Consider the following 24762-nt stretch of genomic DNA (forward strand, 5'->3'; position numbering starts at 1 on the left):
GGATATTGCATGCAGTACCTTCCTGAACTTAAAAATTCCAAATTCTGAAACAAATCTGGTCCCAAAAGTTTTGGAGAAGGGACTACGTACTCGTACCATCCTGAGTTCGAATCCAAAAGAAACTGTGTGATGTTTTATTTAGTCTCTGCACTCCGCAGTTGAGCCATTTGAAGTAGTGAAAATCATCTTGGACCGCCCTTTTATCTTTGAGTGTCTTAGATGGGAACTGCTGTTTACCAAAGGGTGACAATGGCTCTCTTTTATGACTCTTCTAGGGAAAGTTAAATATAGGAACTTTCTGCCACCCCTCAAATCACATCAGTTAATCTTCAAAATGACCTGTTTTAAAAAGTAACTAGGAACCAGTGCTGTCTGTTAAAGGTACCAGAAAGAACAGGAACTTTTGACACCATATCTCTTGAGGTTTCCCTGGGCTTTGACAAGAGAGCCTTTGTTGGTTGCTTGGGTCTAAGTTGTACAGATTGCTTCATCCTGATGGGTTTGTGTTTGCCTTTCAGAGGTATATGGAAGTCAGTGGGAACCTGAGGGATTTGTATGATGATAAGGATGGGTAAGTGACAGTCACAGCTAATTCAGGAATTATTGCTTTTGAGGAGCCATGGTTAAAGGACTGAGTTTGTGTTCTGTGTTCTCTGGATTTTTTCTGAAATTGCAGGTTACGAAAGGAGGAGCTCAATGCCATTTCAGGACCCAATGAATTTGCTGAATTCTATAATAGACTCAAACAAATAAAGGAATTCCACCGGAAGCACCCAAATGAGGTATGACCTCAGAAAGTATTTTCTCCAAACCTGTCCAAAGAGCATACAAAGGAAAGGTGTAAGGAAAGTGGAGATTGCCACTCAGGTGTCCCTTCAAAAAAGAACTCGCCAGTTAGCTGCAAGCAGCGAAGTTAGGTGACATCCTGCAACTCCAGTGCTTTCAGGATCTCCCTCAGCTTTAAGCTAAGGCCATTCTCCTCCTGGGCAGCCCCCAACCAGTGACTGAGCGCAGTGGGGGTACCATGGCCTGGTTATTTCTGCCCATTGTGAGACTCTTCTAGTGAGTAATCTTTGCTCCAGAGTTCCTCATTGGGTTGGTCAAGATTTTGTCCTATCTTCGTCATGGTCTGGGCTGTCCCTGCCCAATCCTCCTCTCTCCTTTTTATCTTTAATGGATAATACCCACCCAATAAACCACTTGCGCTCCTAACTCTGTCTTAAAATCTGCTACCTAGAGGATCCAACTAACACAAAAAGGCTTTACTCGCTTCCAGTGATCATTGCACCTTCATGATTCAGCCCAGAGGCCTACTCTTTCATGAAAATTCCTTCCTAGTCTACCTTACTCCCCCAATTAATCTTTCCTGTCTTTATGATTCTGTCATATTTTATGACAATGAACGTCTGCCCCACTGTATTGTAAATGATAAGGAGCAGGGATTACATCTCAGTTATTGAAGAATCCATTAAGCATCTTACACAGCTGACCAAAGGAATTCCGGGGGAAGGGGGAGCGAGGCATGGCTGTAGGAGAAGTGGAGAGAGATAGGTCAGTGATTACTCTGAGCTTTTATGACTGTGTAACTAAAAAGTTGTTCCCTTGATAGAAATAAGGAAGAAAGAGGTAACCCATTTGTAGTGGAAATGAATTTTTATGTATGTAGATTTTCAGGTGATATTATATCTAGGTAGAAGTGTCCCATGAGCAGTTGAAATTGGGTGACTGGGGCTTGAGAATTACCACATGTACTTGACGGTTGAAGCCATGGATCATAGAGTTCTGGGAGGGAGAGACAGTGTGAAGGGAGACTGTCAGCTTCTGTGTGCCTTGGGGCACACTCTTAATAAGGTACTTAACTGAAAAGGAGCCTGGGAAGCCATCCATCACAGGTCAAATGGCAGCTCCAGGTAATGTCTTACTGAAGCTCAGCCAATGAGTTTCACAAAGGAAGTCACTGGTATCAGCTGTTGTTTTTGTTTGTTTATTTGGTTTTTTACTGCATAGGTCTTTTTTTTTTTTTAATTTTTAATTTTTTTTGTGTGTGTGCTACGCGGGCCTCTCACTGTTGTGGCCTCTCCCGTTGCGGAGCACAGGCTCCGGACGCGCAGGCTCAGCGGCCATGGCTCACGGGCCCAGCCGCTCCGCGGCATGTGGGATCTTCCCGGACCGGAGCACGAACCCGTGTCCCCTGCATCAGCAGGCGGACTCTCAACCACTGCGCCACCAGGGAAGCCCTAAAATTTATTTTTATTTATTTATATCTGGCTGTGTTGGGTCTTCTTTGCTGTGCACGGGGTCTCTCTAGCTGTGGCGAGCGGGGGCTACTCCTCGTTGCAGTGTGCCGGCCTCTCATTGGGGTGTCCTCTCTTGCTGCGGAGCACGGGCTCTAGGTGCGCGGGCCTCAGTACTTGCAGCACGTGGGCTCTAGACAGTAGTTGTGGCACACGGGCTTAGCCGCTCCGTGGCATGTGGGATCTTCCCGGACCAGGGCTCGAACCCTTGTCCCCTGTATTGGCAGGCGGATTCTTAACCACTGCACCACCAGGGAAGCCCCTCAGCTGTTGTTGATTGGTAACTGCCAGGGTTGCTACTCTGTTGAAGAAGTGGGAGTGGAAATCTGGTCACAGAGGCGCAAGTGGATAATGAGGATACAGTAGTGTGGAATGTTTAGCATGCATTTGAAAGACTGGCAGAAAAAAGGAGAGGAGAAGCAGGCGGATCATAAGGAAAATAGGGAGGGCATACATATTTAAAGGACCAGATGGATAAATGAAGAGACTGAAAATACCAGACAGGAGAGGCTGTTTATTGAAGTTAAGTGGAGGTACATGAATGTACTCTCACACACCTACCTATGTGTCCTCATCCCCTTTGGAAGGTAGAGTATTAAGTCTTTTGGTAACCAAGAGAGAAGGCACAAGTACCATTCTTGTGTGTTAACCTTATCCCAGCCCAGATAGAAAGGTGGTGAGGAATAAATGGTTAAATAAATGATTGGAAGAATGCCTAAGATATACTAAGGGAAAAAAAAAAATAAGTCTAATTATGTGAGAAACAAAATAATAATCTTGCACTTGCCTGTATGTGCTTGCACAAATACATATATTTAAATACATAAAGCAGTGGTTTCCAAATTTTGCTATGCATTTGAATCTGGGAGTGTTTAAAAAGTACTGATACCTCCCCACCACTTCTGATTAAATTGGTATCAAGTGCGTTAGGATTTTTTAGCACTCTCCCAGGTGATTCTAATGTGCAGCAGAGTTTGGGAATGGCTGACATTTAAAAGTCCATTGGGTTTCCCTGGTGCTGCAGTGGTTAAGAACCACCTGCCAATGCAGGGGACGTGGGTTCGAGCCCTGGTCCGGGGAGATCCCACATACCGCGGAGCAACTAAGCCCCGGCACCACAACTACTGAGCCTGTGCTCTAGAGCCCGTGAGCCACAACTGCTGAAGCATGTGAGCCACAACTACTGAAGCCCGTGTGCCACAAGTACTGAAGCCCGTCTGCCTAGAGCCCGTGCTCTGCAACAAGAGAAGCCACCGCACTGAGAAGCCCGTGCACTGCAACAGAGTAGCCCCCGCTCTCAGCAGCTAGAGAAAACCCACATGCAGCAGCGAAGACCCAATGCAGCCAAAAATTAAATAAATGAGTAAATAAATACATTTATAAAAAATAAATAAATAATAAGAATAAAAAAGGTCTGTTGACAGTGGTTAGCTATTCCCAGGAGAATTATTAAAGGGAAACCTTGATTTTTTTAATTTGGTTGCACCAGGTGTCTTAGTTGCGTCATGCAGGCTCCTTAGTTGCGACACACAGACTCCTTAGTTGAGGCATGTGAACTCTTAGTTGCGGCATGCATGTGGGATCTAGTTCCCTGACCAGGGGTTGAACCCAGGCCCGCTGCATTGGGAGCATGGAGTCTTATCCACTGTGCCACCAGGAAAGTCCAAGGGAACCTTGATTTTTTATATATATATATAAATTTACTTGTTTTATTTATTTTATTTTTGGCTGCGTTGGGTCTTCGTTGCTGCACGTGGGCTTTTCTCTGATTGCGGTGAGCGGGGGCTACTCTTCGTTGTGGTGTGCAGGCTTCTCATTGTGGTGCTTCTCTTGTTGGGAGCATGGGCTCTAGGCGCGCAGGCTTCAGTAAGTTGTGGCACACAGGCTTAGTTGTTCTGCAGCATGTGGGATCTTCCCGGACCAGGGCTTGAACCCATGTCTCTTGCATTGGCAGGCGGATTCCTAACCACTGTGCCACCAGGGAAGCCCCGAACCTTGATTTTTTTTTTTCATTTTGTCTTTTTGTGTTATTTGAGTTTTTGTGAGCATGTGTTATTTTAGCAATTTTTAGTTAAACAATGCAAAAAGGAAAAGGAAAAAGTAAGGTAATTAGAAAACAGAAGAAAGCTCCTAATGAAAAATCAAGGCCAAATAAAGTGTTAGAAATCCAATTTTCTATTTAGTCCATCCTGTGATATTGCAACTTCCATGTTGAAAAATCCACCTGAGTTTTTCTCTTTTTCCCATCAGATCTGTGTGCCAATGTCAGTGGAATTTGAGGAGCTCCTGAAGGCCCGAGAGAATCCAAGTGAAGAGGCACAAAGTAAGTAGCATTTAATGTTTCTGTCCAGCGCTAGCAGAAGTACAGGTTAATGACCAGAGCTCAGATTTGCCCTCAGAGCCCTGGAAAATGGCCCCAGAGAAATTTATAGCCAGGTTCCCTTACTGATTTCCTCTTTGCTAGATTAGAGAAAAGTCTGGACTAGATTGTCATCCTGAATCAGCCTTGGACAAAATAGTCATTTTGTGCTAGCCCAGCTCAAATTCACTCGCCTGGAGAAGCGAGGTCTGTTCACTTTGTGACTAGAGGGAGGATATTTGGGTGAAGGGCTGCATTATGAAACAGTGCAGTCCACTTGAAGAGCCAAGTCCAAGAAAGTGGTCTTTAGTATCTGAATCTTGATATCTGATTCCTTCAGATTTGGTGGAGTTCACAGATGAAGAGGGATATGGTCGTTACCTTGATCTCCATGACTGTTACCTCAAATACATTAACCTGAAGGCCTCTGAGGTAAGACCCAGGAGAGGGGAGAGTGTTTCTGATTCTAGCAGTGAGTCAGGACACTGGGCTGGGGCTACTAGACCTGAAACAATTAGAGTGTCTTCCTCGTGTTCTGGAACTGTTATGTCAGTATTAAAGAGGTGATGTGCTTTCTTGGAATGAAACACTTTTCAAAGTGAAAGTCGGGTTTCTACAGTCAATACAATAAGCATATTTTACTTATCAATAAATTTTATTTTATTAATACAACATGCTTATTTTGCTTTTGTAAAAATAAAAAAATTTTTTAAACTCAAAAGTACACATCAAGCTTCTGTGTTAGGCACACAGAGTAGTAGGTACATGAAAGATACAAAAACATAATCTCTGCCAGGAGGACTATTTAATATCTTTAAAAAGGTATTAGAAAATAACTTACCATAAGAGCTGAGGTTTAATGTGACAGTCCCAGGGTCACAAGGAAATACATGATGAAATTTCTCTTGGGGTTGTGAGCACATGTCTCAAAAGTTGTGACTAAACTTTAAGCTTCATGAGTACAGTCCTGCATCTGTCTTGTTCTCATCTGTATCCATGTACTTGGTCCAAAGATATTCAGTAAGTGCTTGAATGAGTGAACAAATGGCACCTTCTGGGACCTTATTTTAGGATGCAGTGGGTGTCCGTCTTTAAACAAGTGCCCTGTATATATTGGGTAGGCCAAAAAGTTCATTTGGTTTTAAGTAAATATAAAAGACATTTTTCATTTTCACGAAGAACTTTATTGAAAAACATTCACTAACTGAATGAACTTTTTGGCCAACCCAATAGTAATGTTCAACAGATGTTTCTTTTACCTTATGGTTTATTGACTTGATCTTTATTTCAGAGTTAATTGTGTATCTGATATTTTGCTCAGTCCAATGGAATTAACACTCAGTGCAGGAATTAAATGTTAGGGGGGGGAAGACTAAAGTGAGCTGGGCCTTGTTACTTTGTTAGGCAACACTCAATTTTAATCTCATTTATTGGAGATTATATTGCAACTTGGTGCAAACACCTAACTGAATCTCTTGTCATTTCTTTTCTCTTTCCAGAAGCTGGATTATATCACTTACCTGTCAATCTTCGACCAGTTGTTTGACATTCCGAAAGAAAGGAAGAATGCAGAGTATAAGAGGTAGCCATTACTAGTTTCTAGGCCTCTACTGGATTTAACTAGAAGATTGTTTAATGAGAAGGTTTGAGGGCAGTTTTGAATTTTGTTGCATGAAAGGCATTATATGAATGACTTCCAGGTTTATTGGAGGATAGGAATTTTTTTTTTTTTTTAAAGAAGATGTTGGGGGTAGGAGTTTATTAATTTGTTTATTTATTTTTGCTGTGTTGGGTCTTCGTTTCTGTGCGAGGGCTTTCTCTAGTTGTGGCAAGCGGGGGCCACTCTTCATCGCGGTGCGCGGGCCTCTCACAGTCGCAGCCTCTCTTGTTGCGGAGCGCAGGCTCCAGACGCGCGGGCTCAGTAGTTGTGGCTCACGGGCCTAGTTGCTCCGTGGCATGTGGGATCCTCCCAGACCAGGGCTCGAACCCGTGTCCCCTGCATTAGCAGGCAGATTCTCAACCACAGCGCCACCAGGGAAGCCCGAGGATAGGAATTTTGAATGACTTGGTTTCAAAACCATAATACTCTGGCTCTGGAAGAATGTGTGTCTATGGGCACATCCACGATCTTAGACCCATACTGTTCTTAATGTTGTCTCATTGTAGAAGGAAGTCTCCCATCCAGGTGGCTCTGTGTCTTTGGAGTTGAATGGGAAAAAATTAGACTTTCTCAGATTGTAATTGAAGTTAAGTGCTTGGGTCTGATGTATAGATTTGTTTGTGTTGTTATGCCCCTGGTTAGTAATCTGTACTCTACCTTTCTCTCTTTTTCTTATTTTCTTTTTACCTAAAATCTTTTATATGTGAGTTAAGACTTTAGTATTTGGAATTGTATCATGAGGATGAAAGAAGATAGGAAAGATCAGAATCAAGATGACATATTAGGAGAGGGATTTCCCTGGTGGCACAGTGGTTAAGACTCCATGCTCCCAAAGCAGGGGGCCCGGGTTCGATCCCCGATCTGGGAACTAGATCCCACATGCATGCCGCAACTAAGGAGCCTGCCAGCTGCAACTAAGGAGCCGGTGAGCCACAACTAAGGAGACTGCCTGCCACAACTAAGACCTGACTCAACCAAATAAATAAATGTTTAAAAAAAAAAAAAAAAGATGACATATTAGGAGAAAGCCAATTGTAAGCTCATTTTTTAAAGTAGTGTTATTACTTGAAAAAACTGTTTTCACTGGAATTATAAGTATGTTTTACAGGGCATAATAGTATATCAAAAATAGAAACCTTGCTGTCTCTGTGCTATTTACTCCTGTGTAGATATCTGGAGATGCTGCTTGAGTACCTTCAGGATTACACAGATAGAGTGAAACCTCTCCAAGATCAGAATGAACTTTTTGGGAAAATTCAGAATGAGTTTGAGAAGAAGTGGGAGAATGGTACTTTTCCTGGATGGCCGGTGAGCTTCAGTGGGGGTGTGGGTGGAGGACATGCCAGGGACGTAAACTAATTATTTTACTTTAATCTTGAGCCTCTGCTTTAGGGCATGAGGTGCTGATCCCTTGAGATCAGTTATGGCCATGAGATGTTGTCTGCCAAGTATACTGGGTTTTCTCTGTGTACTTTGAAAGAGATTTGTCAGGGCCCACTTGCTATTGGCTGGGCCCAGGAGTTTCACCAGCCATGTCATTACTGCTCTGTGGTTCCTACTGACCAAAAACTGATATAGTTATATGCTAGAAATCTTTATGTTTTCATTCCTGGGGACAAACTTGAGTTTTCCTGAAATCTCTGGGTGAGTTTTTCAATCTGGTTTTTTTTTTTGCTCTGCTCTTGTAGGCATTTGGTTGTTATTCATACATGTGTATAAGGGGCCAACCAGCACCTGATACACGAACACCTCATCTTACTGCACTTTGCTTTCTTGCACTTCTCAGATGGTGCATTTTTTACAGTTGGAGGGTTTGCAGCAACCCTGTGTCAAGCAAATCTATTAGTGCCATTTTTCATTTTGTTATGGTGGTCTGTGGTCCATGATTTTTGTTACTACCAAGACTCACCGAAGCCTCAGGTGGCGGTTAGCATTTTTTAGCAATAAAGTTTTTTTTTTTTAATAAATTTGTTTTATTTATTTTATTTTTGGCTGCACCGAGTCTTCATTGCTCCTCGCGGGCTTTCTTTAGTTGCAGCAAGCGGGGGCTACTCTTCGTTGTGGTGCGTGGGCTTCTCATTGGGGTGGCCTCTCTTGTGGAGCACGGGCTCCAGGCACGCGGGTTTCACAGTTGTGGCACGTGGGCTCAGCACTGTGGCTCACAGGCTCCAGAGCTCAGTCTCAGCAGCTGTGGCACACGGGCCCAGCTGCTCCACGGCACGTGGGATCTTCCCAGACCAGGGCTCGAACCCACGTCCCCTGCATTGGCAGGTGGGCTCTCAACCACTGCGCCACCAGGGAAGCCCCAACAATAAAGTATTTTTTAACTAAGGCATGCACATTGTTTTTTTAGACATAATGCTATCGTGTACTTAATAGACTACAGTATAGTGTAAACATAGCTTTTATAAGCACTGGGAAGCCAAAAAAGTCATGTAACTTGCTTTATTGTGATACTCGTTTTACTGTGATGGTCTAGAACTGAACCTGCAATGTCTCTGAGGTGTACTTTAGATGATTCCCTTGCCTTCGTTCTAAACCTGGGTATTAATAAACATCATATTGTTCTTTCCAGAAAGAGACAAGCAGTGCCCTGACCCATGCCGGAGCCCATCTTGACCTCTCTGCATTCTCCTCCTGGGAGGTATGTTTTCTTTATCCACTGTGCTGGTCTTGCCTGTTCACTCCTCAGAGGGATCACTCGGTCTCCTGTTTTGTTTTTTTTTGTTTTTTAATAAATTTATTTATTTTATTTATTTATTTTTGGCTGCGTTGGGTCTTTGTTGCTGCGCGCGGGCGCGGGCTTTCTCTAGTTACGGTGAGTGGGGGCTACTCTTGGTTGCAGCGCGTGGGATTCTCATTGCGGTGGTTTCTCTTGTTGTGGAGCATGGGCTGTAGGCGTGTGGGCTTCAGTAGTTACGCCGCATGGGCTCAGTAGTTGTGGCTCATGGGCTCTAGAGCGCGGGCTCAGTAGTTGTGGCACACGGGCTTAGTTGCTCCGCAGCATGTGGGATCTTCCCAGACCAGGGCTCGAACCTGTGTCCCCTGCATTGGCAGGCAGGTTCTTAACCACTGCGCCACCAGGGAAGACCGGTCTCCTGTTTTTAATGTGATAAACTTACGATAAGACATCAGTTCTTGGGGCCAAGCATCTACAAAGAATGTAGAAAAATAAAAAGAATAAAAAGTGTATCCAACTTCTTTGAAAACTGTAAACTAAAAATTCTAACCATCTTAAGCTGTAGTGGAGGTAATGGAACACTACCAGTATGGTTATGTATGAACTTAACCCCCAAGGCCTCTTTGGAGAGTTGGGGCATACTGCTAGGAGATTGGCTGTGGAATGTGTGGTCTTGCCACAGCTTTAGGAACACCCACACCCTAGCCTGCAAAGACGAAGTTTCAGCATTTGTTGTTTCTCCAAGTCTATTTATATAAAATTGTAACTTGTCTCTTTCATACAGGAGTTGGCCTCCCTGGGTCTGGACAGATTGAAATCTGCACTCTTAGCTTTAGGCCTGAAGTGCGGCGGGTAAGAGGCTGGTTTTTCTATCAGAACTGTCTCATTTGCTGTGTGTTTCACGATCTTCTAAGTGGCTCTGATTCCCTTCTTTCTGTCACCCCCCACTGCAAAGATAAGCAAGCCTATAATGTAATCCTGAAATCCTTTGCCCCTTGTGTCTCCTTAGGACCCTAGAAGAGAGAGCCCAGAGGCTATTCAGCACCAAAGGAAAGTCCCTGGAGTCACTCGACACCTCCCTGTTTGCCAAAAATCCCAAGTCAAAGGGCACTAAACGGTGAGTGGCTGGGGCCGTACCTCTGCTGACACTTTAAAGTTTTTATTCCCATGCAGAGTTCTTACCACAACAGAAATTTTAAAGCCTGTTTTATCACCGCTATTGATCCATCGAGAGCCAGTCAGCTCTTTCTCTCTGCTAATGGCAGAGCGAGCTCTCATTGTTATTATAAACCAAAGACAGTCTGTACTCAGCTGACTGAGAGTGGGTGATGTCTGTAAAGTTGAAACTGTGCCCTGGGTACCTTTTGTTACTTCTGTAGGTTATAGAAACTAAGTAGGTTCAAAAATATTTTTCTAAGTACATTTTTACTTATGACAGTTGAATCTATTCTTGAGCCACATGCTTGTACAGGGTTGTTTTTTTTGTTTTGTTTTGTTTTTGTTTTTGCGGTATGCGGGCCTCTCACTGTTGTGGCCTCTCCCGTTGCGGAGCACAGGCTCTGGATGCGCAGGCTCAGCGACCATGGCTCACGGGCCCAGCCGTTCCGCGGCATGTGGGATCTTCCCGGACCAGGGCACGAACTCATGTCCCCTGCATCGGCAGGCAGATTCTCAACCACTGCGCCACCAGGGAAGCCCTTTTTTTTTTTTTTTTTTAAATAAATTTATTTTATTTTTATTTATTTTTGGCTGCCTTGGGCCTTTGTTGCTGCGTGCGGGCTTTCTCTAGTTGTAGCGAGCAGAGGCTACTCTTCATTTCAGTGCTCAGGCTTCTCATCGCTGTGGCTTCTCTTGTTGCAGAGCACGGGCTCTAGGCCTGTGGGCTCAGTAGTTGTGTCTCGCTGGCTCTAGAGTGCAGGCTCAGTAGTTGTGGCGCACGGGCTTAACTGCTCCGCGGCATGTGGAATCTTCCCGGACCAGGGCTCGAACCCGTGTCCCCGTGTTGGCACGTGGATTCTTAACCACTGCGCCACGAGGGAAGCCCTGTACAGGGTGTTTCTTATATGTGGTTTTCCTAATTCTCAAAACAATCCCAAAAAGTTATCCTGATTTTTTGCAGATAAGGACTTAGAAAAGTTATGGAGTGTGTCTGTTATCTCACAGTTACTAAGGAGCAAGGTCAGGATTTGGGCCCAAGTCTCCTGGTTCCAGAGCTTGCTCTTCTGTACCACATTTCCTTTGTATGTTATAATCATGGAAATTTAAATACCTGGATATGTCTTTCACCTTCTAGAATGAGGTCAAAGAGGAAGCTTCTATACATTCTAAGAAATAACCTCAGTACTTCTATCAGCGAGTCCTGAGCTGAACAGAGCATTTGCTTTCACAACGTGGTATTTCTCACATGCTTGTAATTTTTAATGCACCCATGGAATAAATGTTCCCAGATATACGGAACAGGGCATTGGGTAAAAGAACCCTTGAGTGATACAGTTTATTTCTTATTTTCAGAGACACTGAGAGGAACAAAGACATTGCCTTCCTAGAAGCCCAGATCTATGAATATGTAGAGATTCTTGGGGTGAGTAACTGACTCTGCTGAGGGCTGTAAATGCTACAAGATGGGGAAGTAAGAGAAATACGAATTTGTAGGATTATTTTTTTTAGGATTGCAAGAGGAAAGATACATATCAAACTACTTCAGCAGAAAATTGGGTTCTCCCAGGGTACTTGGCCCTTCACTGAGGTGCTGTTCTGTTCTTAGGTGTCTGTTGTTAGGTGATATTCCCCAAGGTTGCCCAATCCCTTGAGGCTAGGCAGAGAGAATAGACTCCCCTTAGTATCCACATTCTCTGCCTGAGCTCTGGAGTATACCCAGGGGTGACCCAAGAAGCAGACACTCAAAAGGCAGATAAGAGTAGCTTTTCAGATGTGACTTATTCTGAAAAGGCATTCCGTACATGTTCACAAGATTGTGCAAAACTTCTTAGGGCCAGGAGGTTAGTGGTACAGAGCTGGCTGTGAGCTGCTCCGTTCTGAATATTCTTTCAAGAAGAAGCTGAAGTGGGGGTTGCGGGTAGAAAAAAGGCCTAACCTGACCAGGATGCTTATCTCGGAGGGAAAGAAGGGACGAGTGGGAGGAAATGACTCTTTCAGGGAAGAGAAGGTGGAGGAAAGGGCACCACTCATCCAGAGAAGGTGGTCAGTGTCTCTGGGAGTCCTGCGGAGGACAGGCCTTTCTGGTTGTCTGCTTTGTGTAGTTTTTTTTTGTTGGTTTTTTTTTTTTTTTTTTTTTGCGGTACACGGGCCTCTCACTGTTGTGGCCTCTCGCGTTGCAGAGCACAGGCTCCGGACGCGCAGCCTCAGCGGCCATGGCTTACGGGCCCAGCTGCTCCACGGCATGTGGGATCCTCCCAGACCGGGGCACGAACCCGTGTCCCCTGCATTGGCAGGCAGACTCTCAACCAGTGCGCCACCAGGGAAGCCCCTATTACAACTGCTTTTGATAAGAGGAGGCTAGCCAGACATTGGATACTGGGAGTACTTATGTTCTCCACAGTAAACCTGCACTGTGCTAGGGTGGGCAGCAGTCTGTGTTGCCAGTCCTCTGAAGAAGGCTGAGAGGCAAATTTGTGCCCCTGACACAGGTGTGCCCACTACTTCTCCCTCCTTTGAGAGCATTTTGCTTTCCCTGCCAGGAGGTGGCACTCTTGTCTTTGGAATTCCAGCCAGTTCCAGCCAAAATGGTTTCTAGAAGTTGCCCTTGTTATGTACTGATATTATTTTTACCATTATTTCACCATTTATTGGTACCTGTTGGTTTCCAGACATTACGCTAGATCTTTGGATACTGTAGTGAATATGACACAGCCTCTTGCCCTCGAAAAGCCCACTTTGCGGCTGAGGGCTACAAATAACTGCAGTATAATGTGACACATGCTGTAATACATTGAGATTGAGTGTTCTAAGTAGAAAGAGGGAGATAAAAATGTTCCAGGTAGAGGAAACAGCAAGCAAGAAGGTAAAATACGATGAAAGGAAATAATGAGGAAACCAGTGTATATGGGTGTACCTTGTAAGGGAGGGAGTGGTCAGAGACATTTGGAAAGTTATGTTGGAAATTGGAACCTTGTCCTTTAAGCAGCAGAAAGCCAATAAAAGTTCTTTAAGCAAAGTGTACCGTTAGATTGGTTTTTTTGAGCAGAAAAATCTGGGAACAACGTGGAAGCTGGACTGGAATGAGGAGAGACTCAGGGCAAGTTAGAAGGTTGTCATCTTGGTGAGGACAATAACAGTGGGAAGGAGAAGGAAGGACGGGTTCAGGAGATATTTTAGAGACAGAAGAGAAGAGACTGTTCTCTTGTTCTGCGATAGTTCGTGGCCTCAGACGAGTAACTTAGGCAAGTGCTTTATAAAACCTTTGACTTTTTCCTTTAAGAGCAGGGAAGAATTATTCCTCTGCTGATGAGGAATTCTGATTTGAAGACAAGACTTCCTCTTTGTTCGACAAGAGAGAAAACCTAATCCTTGGAAGTGAGGGGTCAGCAAGGGTTATAGCAGAATAGGAAATTTCCCTTCTTGTTCTGCACTATTCTTTGACGTCCCTTTTCATTTATGGGCTTGATTTAGGAACAGAGACATCTCACTCATGAAAATGTACAGCGCAAGCAGGCAAGAACCGGAGAAGAGCGAGAAGAGGAGGAGGAAGAGCAGATCAGCGAGAGTGAAAGTGAAGACGAAGAGAACGAAATCATTTACAACCCCAAAAACCTGCCCCTTGGCTGGGATGGCAAAGTCAGTCCCAACACTACCATCTTTCCCTCATATCCCATTTTGGAAGCAGATGCAGACACTAGTCTAATACTGTTTTTTATCTGATTTCTTTTAGCCCATTCCTTACTGGTTGTATAAGCTTCATGGCCTGAATATCAACTATAACTGTGAGATCTGTGGAAACTACACCTACCGAGGTCCCAAGGCCTTCCAGCGGCATTTTGCTGTAAGGAATTCAGAGCCATTTCTCCTGGACGTTGAAGCATGAAACATGAGTCTTTTAGAGAAGAGGGTAGGAGCAGCCTGAGAGGATCACTAGTGTCCAGAGCCTAAGAGAATCAGAGAAGGAGTGGATCTAAAGTCCAGCATGTGGCATTTGGCCTCTAGCACCAGTGCCAGCCTTGGGTAGTACCTGAGATGGTTTCTGGAGGCATCCCACCACTCTGCTGTTTGAACCTCATTTCTGTTTCCTCTTGCTTGCTCTTTATTTTTCTTTTTGCCTTTCTGACTCCTTGGTCATTTCTCTATCCTGTTGCTAGTACTCAGGACCAAAGAAAGGGCTGACCGCCTCCTTCTTTGGCTCTTAAATGGGCCTTTGCCTCTTGAAAAAAAAGAAATGAAGAGGATGACATTTATCAAGCTATTCTTGAGAGAAAGCATTATCTGGGTGGTACTCCAGTAAGTGAATTCACCCTTATTTTGTTTCTGCCTTCAATTCTTAGTACTTGGAAGAAAATTTTACAGAATGGAAGACTTGCTAGATGTAGCCAAGGATGGCGAATTTATACGAACTCCTCTCTCTCTCCCTCAGACGTACATATTACTAATCGATCCTGGGGTCTTTTCCGCCAAGCTCCTGAGTACTCTCTGAATCTTTCTCAACACCACCTCCAACGAATTAGAATTGGCATCCAGGGCCCATACCATTTGCTGTGCCTGAGCCAGAACTGTCATTGCATCAGCGTCTCTTACTGGTCTCTTTCGTATCCTTGCCTATATCCGATAAACAGTCTTCTCCTTACTTCCAGAGATGACGCTGACCAGCCATCAGTAACGCTTACTCATGCTGGTGGGGGGGGGTTGCTTGGGAGGTGACTGGTGAGTTGTGGTCTTGACACAGGTTTTGTCTGGATCTGGAATCTAGGTTTTTTATAAACCAGCCCAGTGAGGCAAACAGTGCAGTGCTGCTTTGAAGTAACGGCCTCTTGTCAGTGACAGCCAGCTGCCTGCAAACGAGAGCCACAAAAGGAATGCTGCCTTTAAGTGGAGCCTTTTGCAAAGGGTCAGGGTAGGGCTTATGAGTAGAATGGAGTTAGTGCTCAGTGTCCAGTCATCCCGTTTCACATTGTCCTCTTGCTTCTCCCAGGAATGGCGTCATGCTCATGGCATGAGGTGTTTGGGCATCCCAAACACTGCCCACTTTGCTAACGTGACACAGATTGAAGACGCCGTCTCCTGTAAGTAAGCTTTATTATTCCCGAGGTCAGACCTACAGTTCACTGTCCCAATACCCTGGTGTGTCCAGGCCTAAGGGCAGCAGGTTGTGGATATGTACAAACTACGACAGTCCTACATACATTCACTGCTTTTTGAGGGGATGAGTTAGCCAGCAGTACTTATTCTTTCTCCCTTGAGAAGAGCTCTGTGCTGACTATAAAACAGCTTTTTGGTTTTTTCCCCCTCAGCCGTGCCGTGTGGCTTGTGGGATTTTAGTTCCCCGACCAGGGATTGAACCTGGGCCCTCAGCAGTGAGAGCTTGGAGTCCTAACCACTGGACTGCCAGGGAAGTCCCTAAAACAGCTTTTGACTGGGCTCTGTGAACTCCCTTGTATGCAATATTTTGAGTGAATGGGATTATGTATCCTTTTTGAATTGATTTTACTATGTTAACTGCAGATATGAAGGAAAAAGTAGAAACGGTCTCGGTAAACTTATTTCTGAGGTGACAGGGCAGATACCCAGCAACGTGGCAGCAAAATACCTCTTGGAGAAAAAGCCAAGTGCAACGTGTGTCCAGGAGTGCGTTGTTGAAGCGCCCAGGGACCTCAGTCAGGCTTCCTGTTTGCCTGGCAATGGTAGCTTTTGCCATCTTTCTCACAGGCTTCTTATTTTCTTTCTAGTTTATCTCTTCTCTGTCATGTTTTCACTGTTAGTGGGTTAGACTGGGAAGAAAGTAACTTTACCACTCCACTTTGTTAAATTTCAGGCACTCCCTCTCAGGTGTGCATATCACGCTACTCCACTGCCTGTTCAGCTAACTCCTTTGGCTCCCAGCCAAAGGGTTGTTCAGATCCTCCGTGGCAGAGCCAAGTAGAAATGACCTTCTGAAGAGCTCCCTGATCCCTGATTTAACCTGTGGACTCTGGGGACTCTTTCATTGAGTTTTTTGTGTGAGTCAGCTTTGGGGACTCCTCCTTGCTGTTTTTTTTGTTTTAATACTTTTTTTAAAAATTTAAATTTATTTATTTTATTTATTTATTTTTGGCTGCATTGGGTCGTCGTTGCTATACGCAGCTTTCTCTAGTTGCGGTGAGTGGGGGCTACTCTTCATTGCCGTGCACAGGCTTCTCATTGCGGTGGCTTCTCTTGTTATGGAGCACGGGCTCTAGGCGCGCGGGCTTCAGTAGTTGTGGCACGCGGGCTCAGTAGCTGTGGCTCACGGGCTCTAGAGCACAGGCTCAGTACTTGCGGCGCACGGGCTTAGTTGCTCCGTGGCGTGTGGGATCTTCCCGGACCAGGGCTCGAACCCATGTCCCCTCCATTGGCAGGCAGATTCCTAACCACCGTGCCACCAGGGAAGCCCTCCTTGCTGTTTTGTCTGTCTTTATTCATTTACAAGTTGGGATATACAGTTCCTCTAATCAGAATTTAAATGTATCTTGTTATCAGTTTATCCAATTAGCCTCTTCATTTTTTGCCCTTCACTCTGTTGGGAGGAAATTAAAATAATAATGAAATGTCATAGAATCATAATGCTGCATTTTGAACGCAGTCTCATTTTTATATGTATTTTCTAGCTGCATATAACTAGTATGTTCATTTTTGTGTTTATTTTCTCTCTTTTTTTTTAATGTATTTATTTTATTTATTTTTGGCTGCATTGGGTCTTCGTTGCTGCGTGCAGGCTTTCTCTAGTTGCGGTGAGCGGGGGCTACTCTTCGTGGTGTGCAGGCTTCTCATCATGGTGGCTTCTCTTGTTGCGGAGCACAGGCTCTAGGTGCACGGGCTTCAGTAGTTGCAGCACGCGGGCTCAGTAGGTGTGGCTTTCGGGCTCTAGAGCGCAGGCTCAGTAGTTGTGGCATACAGGTTTAGTTGCTCCGCAGCATGTGGGATCTTCCCGGACAAGGGCTCAAACCCGTGTCCCCTGCATTAGCAGGCAGATTCTCAACCACTGCGCCACCAGGGAAGCCCCTGCTTTGGGGTTTTCTTGCTCCGGGGCGTGTGGGATCTTCCCGGACCAGGGCTCGAACCCATGTCCCCTCCATTGGCAGGCAGATTCCTAACCACCGTGCCACCAGGGAAGCCCTCCTTGCTGTTTTGTCTGTCTTTATTCATTTACAAGTTGGGATATACAGTTCCTCTAATCAGAATTTAAATGTATCTTGTTATCAGTTTATCCAATTAGCCTCTTCATTTTTTGCCCTTCACTCTGTTGGGAGGAAATTAAAATAATAATGAAATGTCATAGAATCATAATGCTGCATTTTGAACGCAGTCTCATTTTTATATGTATTTTCTAGCTGCATATAACTAGTATGTTCATTTTTGTGTTTATTTTCTCTCTTTTTTTTTAATGTATTTATTTTATTTATTTTTGGCTGCATTGGGTCTTCGTTGCTGCGTGCAGGCTTTCTCTAGTTGCGGTGAGCGGGGGCTACTCTTCGTGGTGTGCAGGCTTCTCATCATGGTGGCTTCTCTTGTTGCGGAGCACAGGCTCTAGGTGCACGGGCTTCAGTAGTTGCAGCACGCGGGCTCAGTAGGTGTGGCTTTCGGGCTCTAGAGCGCAGGCTCAGTAGTTGTGGCATACAGGTTTAGTTGCTCCGCAGCATGTGGGATCTTCCCGGACAAGGGCTCAAACCCGTGTCCCCTGCATTAGCAGGCAGATTCTCAACCACTGCGCCACCAGGGAAGCCCCTGCTTTGGGGTTTTCTAAAAGCATCAAAACTAGACATCTTAAGGATTTTTGGTTATGAGGAAGAGAACCCATTAAAACCTAACTCCATGCCCTCCATCCTGTTAGCAAGTATATGCTTATCCAGCTGTGCTTCCCTCTATATGTATGCCTTCTCCACTTTCTTGTGTCTTCTCTTTAAGCCTTAGCTCACAATGAAGACAACTCTAGCCCTTGCCCTGTATGACCTTTTTCAGTTTTCAGAGCCTGCCATCATCCAGCTCAGTCTCTCAGTGTCCCAATTTCTAATATCTGGGAAAGACAATAGGTAGGTGCAGCTGGGTCAGGTGACATCTGTAGTCCAGTCAGCTGTCTTTTCAGTAGCTGGCAGCAAAAATAGCTACTTGTTAGACCAGGACTGCTCCTTCCAGAACACCTTGGCAAGATGTGTTCCCTAATGGGAGTGGGCAAGGAAGTAACCGTTGACACAGCTGTCACACTGAATTTACTTGTCTTCGTTTTAGATCGTTCTGTTGAAGTTTTCCTTTTTGGTGCTTTTAGCCAGGAGGGAGAGATTCAGTACTGTCATTTAAGTTACAGTAGGTATTTTTTGTTTTTTTTTTTTTTGTTTTTTTTTTTACTTAAATGAAGGATTTCGACTTACGATTTTTTTTAAGGTGAACAAAAGACTGCTAAGAAAGAGCCCTATGGAATTACCACCAGAGATTCCCCATTTAGGTGGTTGGTCACAATTGACCAATGTTTACTGGGTATAAGTCTACTAAACTAATCAACTAATAGCATCAGGTTCAAATACCACCATCTTGTTTATGGCAGTATCATGAGAGTTACAATGTTTTCATGAACTCTAGGGACATTGCCTATGAGAGCAATCGCTTTGCTAAAATCATGATATCCTGTGTCTATACCTTTTATCGGGTCGGCACTATCCCATCAAAAATAGGATATTCAAATTAATTTGCCTCACTTATTCTTAGTGAACCCACACTGGCACCCAGAGGTGGTTCCATTTTTTTCTAATTGTTTTCAGATTCCTCTGAAGAGTTAACATCTCCCTCACGGCTCCAGTTTCCTACATCCACTTTTTTCTTTAAGAAAATCATGACAGGGGCTTCCCTGGTGGCACAGTGGTTGAGAATCCGCCTGCCAATGCAGGGAACACAGGTTCGATCCCTGATCCGGGAAGATCCCACATGCTGCGAAGCAACTAAGCCTGTGTGCCACAACTACTGAGCCTGTGCTCTAGAGCCCATGAGCCACAACTACTGAGCCCACGTGCCTAGAGCCCGTGCTCCACAACGAGAGAAGCCACCGCAATGAGAATCCCGTGCACTGCAACGAAGAGTAGCCCCCGCTTGCCACAAGTAGAGAAAGCCTGCACGCAGCAATGAAGGCCCAACACAGCCAAAAATAAATAAAATAAATAAATTTATAAAAAAAAAACTAACCACCCCATATTTCGGGGCCTCTCACCTTCTGAGATGGCCCATACTCTGTCTTAAAGAAAAAAAAAAGAAAATCATGACAGCCTTTCTGATCTCTGGTATTTTAGAACCACTCTGGGTTGGATTCCTGAATGGCCTGGACAAAGAATATGATAAGGCCCTGCCCTGGCACATGGTAAATTCTCCATTCCTTTGTAATGTGCACGTTATCTGGGCCTGAAGACTTCAGGTAATTAAAGGCAATTAGCAAGGAAGGAAAAGATGATTAGTTGAGCACCTGTACACCAGGCACAGAGCTAAGCACTTTCTTATATGTTGTCTCATTTACTATTTCTTCACCCATCTTAGACTTCAACTTTCTCTATCGGATATACCTTCTAATCTTGTCAAGTTTATTAATTCCCTAGTGGTCCAGTGGTTAAGACTCCGCCTTCCAACACAGAGGGTATGGGTTCGATCCCGGGAACTAAGATCCCGCATGCTGTGCGGTATGGCCAAAAATTTTTTTTTAAAGTGTGGTAATCTTGTCGAGTTTAGAGATTGTTCTACTTGATGGGAAATGTGAAAGCATATAAGAATCAAGTGATTGTTCCTTTTCACTGTAATCTGTTAATATTTTGTCATCTTAGCTCTGTAGCAGCAGACCTGTCCCATCTGCTCCACATAGCCCTTTGTTCTAAGGGTGCACCTTCCTGACACCATTCTTACAGGTTTAAGTTGTTCTTTCCCTAGTTTTGTTATCTGTCCTGTCTTTGTACGTGTTTGTTGGATCCCCTCCCTCTGAAGCTATGGTGGTGTCTGTAGATGTCTTCCCCTTTTCGTGATCGTTGGAATAATTAGTTATTGAACTGTCAGAATTCTCGTTTTAATGTCTTCAGTGTTTGTTGAGCCATCTTATCTTTCAGACTCTTTGGCCATGATATTTCACTTTTTTTTTTTTCCTCTGAAGTTTTTGAAATATATGCACCAGACTTTAAATAGACATATTTGACAATGTCTAGTGTTCTCAATCTCTTCTATTATGAACTTTATTACAGTAAGGTCACTTTTTCCAATAATTCCTGTATGTTGTACCACATTAGCTTTTTCCTTTGAGAGTATCAGTTCTCAATTCTAAGAGGTCTTTGGTTAGATTTGATCCAACTTTTATTTTACAGCAAAGACACATTATGGTAAATTTTGCAATGAAAGGGGTTTGTCCACAGGTGATCCAGAACCAAAATTCCAGTTTGGGGCAGGTAGGAGTCTCAAGGGCAGGCACTCGGGGGGTTCCTAATGAGGGATGTGTTGTAACACCTTGTACCCAGTAGATACTCAGTGGAATGTGATTGCTGATCATTTCTCGTCCTGCAGTGTGGGCCAAGCTGAAACTGCAGAAGGCATCAGAACGATGGCAGCCTGACACTGAGGTGAGTGCTAATGTAGCATCGGGGATAGCATCAAGAGACAGAGCTTCCTCACCATGTAGAAGGGAGGTAAGAGATGGTCCCTGGTTCACTTCAGTAGCAAGCGTAATGTGACAGCATCTATAATTGGCTCTTGACTTGTAAGCCTTCATTCATTTGTGATATTAAATTAAATGATATTAAATGATATTTAAATCTGTATCTTAAGACAGGTTATATTCTCCCACTGAAATTTTGAAGGGCAGGCAGGAGTGCCCTGTGTCTTCTCCTGCCGTGAGGATTCATAAGCTAAGAAGTTGAGACTCCATGTCATACGTTAGATATCCTTTGAGGAGAGCATCTGATGAGAGATGATCTTCTCATGTGGTGGGGAGGTGTCCTCGGTGGTCTTGAGATAGTCATCCTGAGCAGCAGATTTCAGGGATGAGGAATGATGTGTATGTGAGTTACGGTAGCTGCTGCTTCTCTTTCAGGTCGGTGGTTTTCAGTGTTCCTTTTTTTTTTAGCAGCAAAGCCTTTTTCAGACAGTAATGTAGAACTCCAATAAATAAAATAGAAAAAAGCAGAACTGCTTTGAATGTGGAGAAGCTCAGCCTTCTTGGCCTCTCATCCCCTGCAGTGGTCTCTTAGGCAGAAACCTAGGATTCTTGGGAACCATTTGAAAACCATGTCTTAAGTGAGCCTTTCTCAACCAGGGTTCCTTGTCTTAAACACAGTGATTTGAATGAACTGTTTTCTCAGATATCCGCAAGGATCGGTCATAATTGGTACCATCCTAGATGTCTAATACATGCTGTGAGCAATAGAGCAGAACCCCAGTTGAGAAAGGCTGTCTTAGATGAATGGCATGGAATCAGGCCAGGGTGAGCTCAGGTCTCCAGAGGTTGGCTCCAAACATTTCTCCCGGGAGGTGTAGCTAATGGTGTTCCTCTTCCCTTTCAGGAAGAGTATGAAGACTCCAGTGGGAATGTTGTGAATAAGAAGACGTACGAGGATCTGAAAAGACAAGGACTGCTCTAGTGTTCAGGGATGTATCTCAGCTGTGGGGCTAGCCCTGTCTTCCCTAAGATCTGCTTTTTCTATTTCTCCCAGCCGAATGCTCCTCAAGACTCTTTGCTACTCAGTCTTACGGACTAGCATGCATCTTGTAGAAGCAAGGCATGCTGGCATATTGCAGGGTTGAGGTGTGTTTTATCTTTGTTTTATATTAAAAAAGATTCTGTTGGAAAATAAAACCAGCCCTTGTTCTGAACGTGTCTTGTTCTGAAGCCCGGGATTATGTACTAATTCAGTCCTCTAGTTCTTAACACCTCCCTGCCTCTTTCTCAGGAACTTCAGTAGCAACTGAAGTTTAATGAGCACCTGTTATGTTACATATATTATGCTGGGTAATTCTGACTTAGCCTCATTCCCCACCCCCATTTGCTGCCACTTCCCCAAATGAGCATCACCCCAGGACAAGCCCTGCCCTTAGTTGAGTCAGCCATTCGTGCACATACTGTACTAGGGAAAGATGGGGAGGGTGAGCCAGGACCTCTGCTAAGGACAAAGTTGTGGCGCCAAGGTTGCCTTTTTATTTGCATAAAGGAAGGACTTGGGCTATTTTGGAATGGGCCTGCAGCCCTGCCCCTTCTCTAAGCCTCAGCAGCCTGGCACAAAGTGAAACTAAGACCAGCAGTGACTTTACCTGCTTGCTACTTCAGAACAAGAGTCTTTGGTCTACCTTTGTCTTCTATGAGATCCTTACTTGACTGAGAAGTGGCTAATATTCTTGTGTTCTCCAAGCCCAGATAGCCAAGATTTGGGTGGAGTTCAGCAGCTGCCTCAGGATCTGGATCTGGTATCCCAAAGGGAAAGAACTAGGGGAGCCAGGGGGCCCTGATCTGCCCACAGCACCGTCATCTGAAGGCCAGGGCCGGGTCCAGAACAGGATTCCCCAGAGGCCCCCTTTGCCCCTCAGCACCCAGACCTTCAGTTCGTTTGTAATATATCTACTTATATGTCTGCTTGGAAAGATCCCAGCTCCAGAGCTGGCCTCTCCCTCACACTCATTGCCCTAGTTATCTCCATGAGTACGGTTTCACCACCAGGTTGGGATTTTCCTTACTGGTTCAACCCATCCCTTGGGCAACTCCTCACATGTGTGTTTGTACTTTGGCTCCTCCAGTTGCTTAAAACCCCAGTTGGACAACCTCTCCAGAGCCTGAGTTTCTAAAGCAGAGCGAGTGGATAATAAAACGTAATTGAGCCAACTAAAAACACTGATAACTGAAAATAGGCCCAAAGTGCAAGGAGACGTTGCCATTTGAGAAGAGAGTTAAAGCCTGGGAAATGGTAAACATGGGAGGGGATGTCTCTCAAGCCTTCCAGCTGGGGCAGTAGCAGCATCAGGCCTCCCCAGGGACACACCTGATGCTTTCCCACCGTCACATACCTCTGAGCCCCCTCTTCAGGAGTGGGTACCTGGGACGCCAAGGTCAATCAGTAGAGCATTCCAAGAGCCCGTTTTTTTTCTTTACAGCGTGGAGGGGGTGGTGGGACCAGGTTGTGCGGAGTCCTGCCATCATCCTTGCCCAGATAACTAGCCATCCTGTGAACTGAGCCAGAGGTGCCTGGGGGGAAACAAGCCCCTTGCGGGGGCAGAGACTCCTTTTGCTCATTTGTTACATTCATCCAAATATTTTTTAGTGCCTTCCACGTGCCAGGCACAGCTAGGTTTGCAAATCTTGAGAATTAAGTGGACGTGAGATGGTGGGAGCAGACCCAGAGGTAAGGAGGTGCAGTTACACCTGGGCCAGCTGGAAGAATTGTGTGGCCAGCTCCACCCAGCCCTGAGGGGCACAGAGCTACTTGGGAGGTGCCGGCAAACTTGCATCAGTCAGAACTGGTTCTTGGGACTTCCCTGGTGGTCCAGTGGGTAAGACTCTCCGCTCCCAAGGCAGGGGGCCCGGGTTTGATCCCTGGTCGGGGAACTAGATCCCACATGCCGCAACTAAGAAGTCCGCATGCCGCAACTAAGACCTGGCACAGCCAAAATAATTAATATAAATAAATAAATATTTATAAATAAATAAGCAGTGGTTCTCCCCAGAGGTGACTCTCTGAAGTCTGGACTTCAGGGGTCTGCTATAAGAAGAACAGGATTACAGCTGAGCCCCCTGACTAGGCTATGGAGAGCGGAGTGGTGCTCTTCCTGGGTTTAGATCAGTAGTTCTTAATCTTTTTTAAGGATCATAGATTCCTTTGGAAGTACAAAGATAACTGTGGACTTTCTCCTTAGAAAAGTATGCATGCATATATATATATATTTTGGCAGCGCTGCATAGCATGCGGGATCTTAGTTTCCCGACCAGGGATCAAACTTGCGCCCACTGCAGTGGAAGCGGGGAGTGTTAACCACTGGACTGCCAGGGAAGTCCCTGCGTATACATTCTTGCACACAATTTCAGGGGTTCATGAATCCCCAGAAGTGCATCCTTGGTTCCTGAGTCTTATGAGAATCTCTCCTTTAGACCTGGAGTCTGAACCTCTGCCAGGGCGCTGCCTGCCAGGAACAGATGATTCAGCTCACTTTTCAAGGAGGAAAGCTGCTCCATCAGAGCAATTGCAGGACTCTGCCTGCCCCTCCCAGCCCAGGCAGGAATCTGGGCTTGTGCCCCAGATTGGCCCTGCTGAACTCAGAGGCTGATCTTGGGATGAACCTCCCAGAAGCGGGAGTCTCCTCACTCCCTACCTCTGAGAGGAAAGCCAGTAAATCTGTGTCCAGCCTCAACTGTCATATCCCTTTCCTCCACTTCCCTTCTGTTCCCCTCACTGGGTCAGCTTGTGCTGGAAGGCTCTACAAAGGGAGGACCCTAAAAGTAACCCATGTGTTGGGAAGTGAGGGTCAGACAAAGGTGAGGTTTTTGTCTTCCCTCTGCATTGTTTTTTTTTTTTTTTTTTTTTTTTTTTTTTTTTTTTTTTCCCCGGTACCGCGGGCCTCTCACCGTTGGGGCCTCTCCCGTTGCGGGGGA

General features: G+C 45.0%; 1 protein-coding gene across 1 annotated transcript; it reads left to right on the forward strand.

The window, feature by feature from the left end:
* Positions 1–249: 249 nt before the first annotated feature.
* On the forward strand, positions 250–22001 carry LOC102988112 (splicing factor 3A subunit 3). Its single transcript, XM_028488038.1, has 16 exons — positions 250–280; positions 445–571; positions 677–782; positions 4545–4617; positions 4994–5085; positions 6153–6235; positions 7483–7621; positions 8889–8957; positions 9778–9845; positions 10003–10110; positions 11505–11574; positions 13623–13787; positions 13882–13992; positions 15133–15223; positions 20697–20752; positions 21692–22001. Exons 1-16 carry the CDS (start codon positions 250–252, stop codon positions 21767–21769), a joined length of 1467 nt encoding a protein of 488 aa, XP_028343839.1. The 3' UTR covers positions 21770–22001.
* Positions 22002–24762: the final 2761 nt, after the last annotated feature.

This window comes from Physeter macrocephalus, chromosome 3, assembly GCF_002837175.3.
Source record: "Physeter macrocephalus isolate SW-GA chromosome 3, ASM283717v5, whole genome shotgun sequence".
Taxonomy (NCBI): domain Eukaryota; kingdom Metazoa; phylum Chordata; class Mammalia; order Artiodactyla; family Physeteridae; genus Physeter; species Physeter macrocephalus.